General features: G+C 47.0%; 1 protein-coding gene across 1 annotated transcript; it reads right to left on the bottom strand.

The window, feature by feature from the left end:
• Positions 1-1,149: 1,149 nt before the first annotated feature.
• Positions 1,150-3,154, bottom strand: CBY3 (chibby family member 3). Its single transcript, XM_036847315.1, has 2 exons — positions 3,105-3,154; positions 1,150-1,900 (listed from the first exon to the last, which is right to left on the bottom strand). The coding sequence occupies exons 1-2, from the start codon at positions 3,152-3,154 to the stop codon at positions 1,150-1,152; spliced, it is 801 nt and encodes a 266-aa protein (XP_036703210.1).
• Between the last annotated feature and the right edge of the window lie 5,505 nt (positions 3,155-8,659).

Here is an 8,659-nt window from a genome sequence, read left to right as displayed (position 1 = left end):
GAAGGACACCCAGTTCTCTCAAAGTTTTCACATGGCTCTAGGAAAATGTATTGGAATCCTACCGGACTTAAGTTTCACTGGGTGCTGAAAGGGCCTGTCTACATTCCAAGGAAAGGTTGCAGGTTGCAAGGACCAGTGTCATCACCTTTGTTATGCAGCCACATCACTCACAACACCCTCACCAAAAGCACTTTATATGATACCTTGGGCACAGGGCTCCCCATGCCCTAGGAGAGAACATCGATCTAGAACGGATATAGAAGGAGATCCAAAATCAGACACCTATAGGAGGAAAGGAGTGAAGCTGAGCAGGAGCTGACAGCCACAATTCAGGCAACTGCTGCTGGGTAAAACCAAGGTCCAGCATGGCTGAGTCTTCCGGGTTTTCAGGAGAAGACGGGAAATCTGGATTTTTAATGTGAAATCTCCAAATTCTTAAATGTTGGCAACTCATGCAAAACTGTAAAATAAAGTGGGTCGAGCAAATCCTATCTGTGCGCTGGATTAGCTCTGGACAGTGCTTGTTTGTATCCCCGACCCATAATTCTAGAGAGAGGAAAAGGAAACCCGTAACGAAGAAGCGACTCGCCAAAAGCCACACAGCCAGGAGGGGGAGGCAGAGCTCAAAGTTTCGAGAGATTCTTTCGGGAAACAGTTTCCAGGTCGTAAAATACACTTTTATCCTGGACTCAGGCTGAAACCCGTCCCGGGAGCGCCTCAGGGAGGGAAAGGCCAACTGTAAGGTCACCGACCCCGCCCGCCCAACCGCACCCTCCATCCCTGGGCCCAGGTTTCCCTGTGTCCCGGACTTTGCCCTCCGTCCCTTGGGCCAAGAAAGCCATTGCTGCCACTACCTCTCATCGCCTGCCATCCCCGCCCCCTGCTGCACTGTTGCAAGCCTGGCTCCTACTCCGCGTTCCCAACGGGCTGCAAACATCTTCCTCCACCGCCCTATCGCACCCTCCCGAGACGGGCTGCTGGCTGAGTCTCCCCTCCACACCAGGCCCGGAGTGATGGTCCCTGAAGGCGCGCAGCGAGCCGCTGCGCACCCGGAGCCCAGTCCTGGCCGGGCCCTCGAGAGGCCACAGGAACGCGCCCGAGCCTAACGTGAGGAGCGAGGTGCGCATGCGCCGCACGGGTTTTATTGCGTCACCGCGACTCTGGAGCCCGCGGCTCGATCAGGAGCAAGCCGCCCGCGCCTTCGCGCTTGCGCATCTTCCTCTGCCAGGCGCGCGCCGCAGCGGCAGTGCTTGCCTCGTGGTCTATCTTCTTTTCCAACAGGTGCATGCGCGCTGTGGTCTCCGTAAGCATGTCCATGAGCAGTTCCTGCTGCAGCTTCAGGTAGTTGTTCTCCTCCAGCAGTACCTGGCTCTTGATCCGCTGCACCTGCGCCTTCCAGCCCGAGGTGGTCGGCGAGGGCAGCTGCGGCCGCGACCGCACCGGCTGGCCCTCCGCTGTCCACCGGCCGCCGCGGAACACGAAGGCCTCATCGCTGAGGCGCGTGCGCGGCGTGCCGTAGCTGAGGCCTAGCTCTGCCTGGCGCGTCTGGTGGTCCAGCAGGTAGAAGGTGGACATGGAGGAGATGCGGCGCAGCGGAGGGCGCCGCGGCGAGAAGCGCCGCGAGAAATGGTGGGCCCAGAACTGCCGCAGCTGCTCCCACAGGCGGCTCGCGTGGCCCGAGGCCGGGCACCCGAAGGCCTCCAGGGCAAGGGCCGGGCGGGCCTCGTCGGGCGCACGGATACCCGGAGCAGAGCCTCGAGGACGCGGGCGACCCAGGCTGCTCCCTTGCCTCGCAAGCCTCGATGTCCAGAATGATAAAGGCGAGCCAGGGGCACTGCTGGGGAGCAAGAATCTGGGTGAGCAACCTGCTTGGACGAGCTGCCTCCTCAAACCGCGAGGCCTGGTGGGCAGGGCTCAGGCCCGCAGCTGGCGCTCAGGGTTAACCAGCTGCTGGCCACTGGGGAGTCCATCCCTGCACACTCGCACTAGCAGCAGTCTCCCTGAAACCCCCTTCCCCAAAGACTACTCTGTCAGGCTTTGGGGATAGATAGGCAGGTGAAGGACCAGAACCTTGCTCTCTGAGTGCTGGGTGGCTGCTGGAAGGGGTTAATAGGCCCTTAAGGGAGGAAGGAATGATAGCAGAGACAAGTAGGTACTTAAAAGATGCACAGGAATTTGACAGGTAGATTGGGGGTGGATAAGGGAGAGCCTCTAGGCAGAGTGAAGAGCTAGGCAAGGCTCGAATGTTGCACATGTGAGGAGGAGCTTGGGGTAGGATTGGTGTAGGGTATTGAGCTGGAAATAGCAGAAGAGGAAGCTGGAAAGGGGGACCAGGGCACTATATGAGGGTGTTGTACAGGCAGGCTTAAAAGTTTAGACTTCCTTCTGTGGGTTAGAGGGCGCTACTGAAGCATTGCAAAGCCAGGGCTGGATCTACATTCTGAAAAGTATCTGGTGGATGTCTAGCATACCCAACAGCATTACTGCCCTCGTCATTCAGTTATTTTACAACCTTGAACTGACTGGCACCTGCTTTGTGCCAGGCCCTGGTCTGGGTGGAGGGTCCCAGCACAGCCTATGCCTGCCCTCAAGATGCTCCTGGTCCAGCTGGGAACCAGTTGTGTGCGTGTAGATCACAGTCTGGTGTGGTCAGTCCCGTAGGGGCATGTGCCATGGGCTAGGACCTATGCTTAGGGCTTGAGCCAACAGGGGTTGCGCAGACTGGACATGACTTTTATCCCAAGCAGACTACATGCTCAAGGAAGCTAAAGTCCAGATAACAGACATGTCTCGTACTCCCTCTCCCCCCATTCCTGTACGTGCTGATTCTGTTGTGTGAGAAAGAAGACTGTATGCTTTCTTTTGAATTCCTCTTCTCCCTATGGGGAGTGAAAAGAGAAGGAACCCTGGGGCAGGGTTCCCTCTGTCATGCCTTCATTAATTCAACACACACATACTCCTCACACATAGCTGGGCAGTACTGTCCCCTAGATCTGGCTCAGGGACATGTCTCTTGGAAGCCCAAGGCTAGAACCCCGCCCACCCTTGAGGTTGCGTCTTTCCAGAGGATCCTTCCCCGATAATCCTCACATGTTGTACCTCACCTGGAGGATGTGTTGGAGGTGCCAAGCTGCTGTCCCAGGCCTGGCCCCATCTTTGAACCACTCAGTTGCTGTCTACTGGCTATGACTCACAATGCCTCTAGGCCAGATCAGCTAAGCTATAAAACAGACCCTTGGGCTCTCCCCTGTATTCATTCAGCACACTTATTGAGTGCCTTCTGTGTTCCAGACACTGTTCTTCCAACATGACGAAGATCTTCCGTCATCAAGCTATCATTCTTAGGGGGGGAGAAGGTCGTAAGCAGAGCCTAAGATAGGAATTTGTTCTAGGGGATTGAACAAAATAGTCCCTCATGAAGCTTACCAAGGGTGTCATGGGTCAGGTTTCCTAGAAGCAGAGCCTCAGATGAGAATTTTTGAGGGATTTACTGGGGAAGTGTTCTCGGGAGAAGGGAGTAAGGGAAGCAGGACAGGGCAGGGAAAAGAGCTAAAGCTAAGCAGGAATGTGGCCTCAAGTGGAGACTAGCTCTAGCCAGATCCCATGGGGAACTGTAGAAATTGTGCCACAGAGTTAGGTCTCCTTACTGCAAGGGAGCCAATCTTTTGTGCCCTTCTTCTCCCCCACCCAGCCTTCATTTCAGTCAGTCATTGTCAGGGGCAACTGTGAGTTGTCAGCCAACACTTAAGGCACCTATGGGGTGGGTGCACCCCCAGTAAAGGGATTTGTAGGATGTCAACAGCATAAAAGAGGGAGGAAGAGAATAGATCATAAAAATGAAAGGAAATGGGGCTTCCCTGGTGGCACAGTGGTTGAGACTCCACCTGCCAATGCAGGGGGCACGGGTTCAATCCCTGGTCCAGGAACATCCCACATCCTGCAGAGCAACTAAGCCCGTGCGCCACAACTACTGAGCCTGTGCTCCTGAGCCTGCGAGCCACAACTGCTGAGCCCGCGCGCCTAGAGCCCATGCTCTGCAACAAACGAAGCCACCGCAACGAGAAGACTGCGCACACCGCAACGAAGAGTAGCCCCCACTTCCTGCAATTAGAGAAAGCCCGCGCACAGCAACGAAGACCCAATGCAGCCAATAAAAAAATAAGTTTATTAAAAAAAATTTTAGTTATTCTAGTGGGTGTGTCTAAATTGTGATTTTGATTTCATTTCTCTGTTGGCTAATAATGTTGAGTGTCTTTTCATGTGCTTATTTGTTACCCTTGTTGCTGAAGTTGTTCTTGTCTTTTGACCTTTTTTTTAAAAACTGGATTGTTTGTCTTGTTGAGTGTAAGTTCTTTAATGCTAGATAAAAGTCCTTTGTCAGATATGTTTTGCAAATATTTTTTTCCCAGTCTATGGCTTGCCTATTAAAGCAGAAGTTTTTAATAAAGTCCAATTTATCAATTTTTACTTTGACCCTCAAAAGGTCATGCTTTTCATGCCATATTAAAGAACGCTTTGCCAAACTAAAAGTTTCACCATTTTAGCTTTACATTTTGTGTTCTATTTTGAGTCAAATTTTGTTGATAGTGTTCTTTTCATATGGATGTCAAGTTGACCCAGCACCATTTATAAAGACTAGCCTTTCCTCACTATTTGCGGTTGTGTCTTTATTGTTCATCATGTGACTGTGTACGTATGACTGTTTCTGGGCTCTCTATTCTCTTTATTGTTCTTTTTATTCTTGTACCAATACCATATTTTCTTAATTATTGTAGCTTACAGTAAGTCTTTATCTGGTAATGTAAATCTTCAAACAATTTTTTTTAAGAGTGCTTTGGTTTTCTAGGTCCTTGGAATTTTCATATAATTTCAATTCCATGTAATTGAATTTATATCCTAATTTTAGAATTAGAATGTCAGTTTCCGCAAATAAACCTTTATGCTCACTGTTCAAAGCTCTCTCTTATCATCAGGATAAGCTTGAATCAGCCCTCAGAAGGTTGTCTAATGGACATGGAATCAGAGCCCAGGAATATTTTAACCCAGCCAATCACACATTCGCCTTCTCTCCCTCACTCCCTCTTCCACCACCACCCCCCCCAATTGTGTCTGTGTTATTAAAGCTACTTTTCATTAACACTCATGACATTTCAGGAAGGTCCTGAGTGATCATCAGGAATGGTATTCAGCAACTTTCAATTTCCCTATTTCCATGGTCTACAAAAGAGGAAAAACTACAAAAACCAAGGAAGTCTTTTTTGATGATTTGAAAAGGAAAAGTTTAGAGGAGGAATAATTCCCACTTAACATGTTAACTCCTTTCACAAACAGACCTTGATTTTGAGGAAATTTAATGAAAACTGTAGTTTGTTTTTTTTTTTTTGCTGCACGATGTAGCATGCGGGATCCCAGTTCCCCTAACAGTGATCAAACCCACGACCCCTGAAGTGGAAGCGCGGAGTCCCAACCACTGGACTGCCAGGGAAGTCCCGAAAACTGTAGAATTTAAAAATGCACAGTCAATAACAATGGTTCCTGGCTCCTTTGAGGGACTCCGTTTAAATGTCACTGAAAAGACCAGATTTGGAGCCTGTGAGGAAAGGAGTGCCCGGTCCCAACAGGTCTGAGTTTAAGGACATAAAGCTCATTCTGATGGCACAGAGGAAAGGAGAGAGGACTTAAAAAAGAATTTTCATTTCTTCACAGCCATAGTGGCTGTAAATGTCAGTGGATCTCTTCTCTTGGCAACCAAGAGGAATAGTTCCAAAACCAAGGAAGCAAAATCTTGTTCACCCTCATGACCATTTCAATCCCGCTTCTAAGATAATCTGTTAGTGATATTTACCCTTCCCTGAAACAGTGAGGGGTTCTCTGTGCTAATATAGTTTTTTAAAAAAGCCAAATATTTGCATTTGTATACGACCTGATAAAAACAGTAATTCAAGTAGTACGGAACACAAGAAGAACATAGTTATACAAAATGCACACGCTTCACCCGGTACTTCCATTTTCTGCACGGTGCCTTTTTAGGATGCATGAAAGGATGCCCATCCCCTGTGTGGTTCATCCTTCCCTTGGGCTTTTTCTTCTTTAGCTTCTCCTTCAGCCTTCCTCTTGGGCTTGGTGGTTTCAGCAGGGGTGGGATGCAGCATGAGGGGTGACCACAGTGGTGGTCTAAGGGTTGCTGTTGCTTCCTCTCATACCCATGCTGCTCCCAAGCCATTTTGCCTTAAAGTTAGTTATATGCATGTTCTTTGGAATCTGCAATACTCTATAGAAAATGTTTAAGTTTTGTTTTAAAAAATAACTGAAAAAAAGTGTTGATGATGTTCTATCTGCTCTAGATAACCACCAGGAAGCGCCCTGGAACCTAAGAGTCTGCACCTGGGTTTGAGTGGTGGTGGCTAACCAGAGGGGAAGGTAAGCAGACAGGCATGAGAGCACTGAGTTCCCCTGAGAATGGAAGATTTCAAAGTCTTCTGAAGAGTGAAAAGTGGACTTAGAATGTGCATCATGGCACAGTACAGAGTGTGTGCCAGCTGAATTTGGAAACATCTGCCTCAGGGCACTTGGAGCAGATTACAGGTCAAATAGCACTTATTTTCAGCAGAAAAACATTTTTTGTTGTCCTATTGAAATGTTAATTTAAATGCTGTATAGGTAATTTATAAATTTATTGTGGTTTTATATTTGTATAACAGCTGTAAATAAATGAATGTATGGTAGGCTTATGTTTATAGACATTTAAACAAGAATGTGTGGTGGGTTAATATTTTGATTAGCCCATATATAGTTGTCCTGAATATTCCTTTTTATACAGGTACCTTTTATCATTTAAATGAAAATCTGAGGCTTTCTGCAGAAAACAGAATTATTTGGGGGCTTCTAACTTCCAAAATAGGCTCTATAGTATCTGAACAACTCTGAACAATTGTCTTGAATTGTGAGAGCCTGACCTTTTTTTTTTTTTTTTGCCACGCTCGCTGCGTGGCTTGCAGGATCTCAGTTCAGTTCCCCGACCAGGGATTGAACCCTGGCCACAGCAGTGAAAGCACCGAATCCTAACTACTAGACCACCAGGGAACTCCCCTGGCTTTTTTTTTTTTTTTAAGTTGTAAATTTAAAAATTGTGCAAGGAAAAATATTTTTTTTAAATAAAAATTGTTCAAGGAACACCAGTAAACCCTTTATCTAGATTCCCCTACACTCAACATTTTACCCTATTTCCTTGATCATTTCTGAACCTTTTACATACATCATAGTCCTTTGCCCTAAATACTTCAATGTGTATTCTCTTACGTAACCACAGTACAGTTATCAACCTTATGAATTTATGTTGATATAATACAACCATCCATATTTCAGTTTTGTCAGTTTACTAAGAATGTCCTTTATAGCATTTTTTCCCTCTAGTACAGGATCCCATCTAGGGATAGGTATTGCATTTAAGTGTTGCAAAGGAACCTTCCCTACTGTGGGCAGACACTTTAAAGACCATTTAAATGTCCTGTTCCTCAAAATTCCCCCTAAAGTTAGCATCCACTGGTGACTCTTGCCTGATCCAATCTTTATGATTGCCAAATTATGCTTTTCCAACACTAGCACTCACTTTATACTTATCAGTTGGCCCTCAGCATTCTACTCTAAGCAAGAGATCTTCTCTCTCCTCTGCTGGTATGGTGAGATAATAGAGAAAAAAAAATTATATATATATATATATATATATGTATATATGTATGTATGTGTGTGTGTGTGTATATATATATATATATACACATATATATATATGTATATATATATATATATATATATATATATATCTCCGCCCCAGTTCCTGGCACAGAGTTCCTAAAACCCTTGTAATTTCCTAGGTGTTAAGAGCACTAGGCACATCTTTTGTTCTAATATTTGGTCTTTGACCCCTGTTCCTGACAGTTTCTAAATCCCTCAGAATTTCCTGAGTTATAGCAGTGTCTTTTGGTCTAATGAAGTGACTCATGGTGGGCTCCTGGATAGGAGCTGTTCACCAGAAAGACAGAGCCATGATTGGACACTTGGGACTTTCAGCCCCTCCTCCCCTCCCCCATTCTCCAAAGGCGAGAGGGGTTGGAAATGGACTTAATGATTGATCCTGCTTCCATAAAAATCCCCTAAGTACTGGGTTCAGAAAGTTTCCAGATCGGTGAACACAGCCATGTACTGGGAGAGTGACACATCCAGCTCCACGGGGACAGAAGTTTGTGCTTGGGACCCTCCCGGACCTCGCCTTGTGTATCTCTTCATCTCGCTGCTCATCAGTATCCTTTATCATATCCTTTAGTAAACTGATACATGTAAGTGTTTCTCTGAATTCTGTGAGCTGTTCTAGCAAATAATCGAAGCCAAGGGGGAGGAAGTCATGGAAACCTCTGATTTATAGCCAAGTCGGACAGAAATTGCGGGTAAGCTGAGGATCCAATTCTTGCGATTAGCATCTGAAGTGGGGTCAGTCTTACAGAACTAAGCCCTTAACCTGTGGGATCTGACACTAGCTATCTCCAGGTAGCTAGTGTCAGAATCAAGTTGTAGGACACCCAGCTGGTGTCACAGAATTGCTTGGCATGGGGAAAACTCGCACACATCTGGTGTAGGAAGTGATGTGAATGTGGTAGTAGTGTGA

Source organism: Balaenoptera musculus, chromosome 3, assembly GCF_009873245.2.
Source record: "Balaenoptera musculus isolate JJ_BM4_2016_0621 chromosome 3, mBalMus1.pri.v3, whole genome shotgun sequence".
Classification (NCBI taxonomy): domain Eukaryota; kingdom Metazoa; phylum Chordata; class Mammalia; order Artiodactyla; family Balaenopteridae; genus Balaenoptera; species Balaenoptera musculus.
Note: the sequence above shows the minus strand (reverse complement) of the source record. Positions and strands in the feature narration are given on the sequence as shown.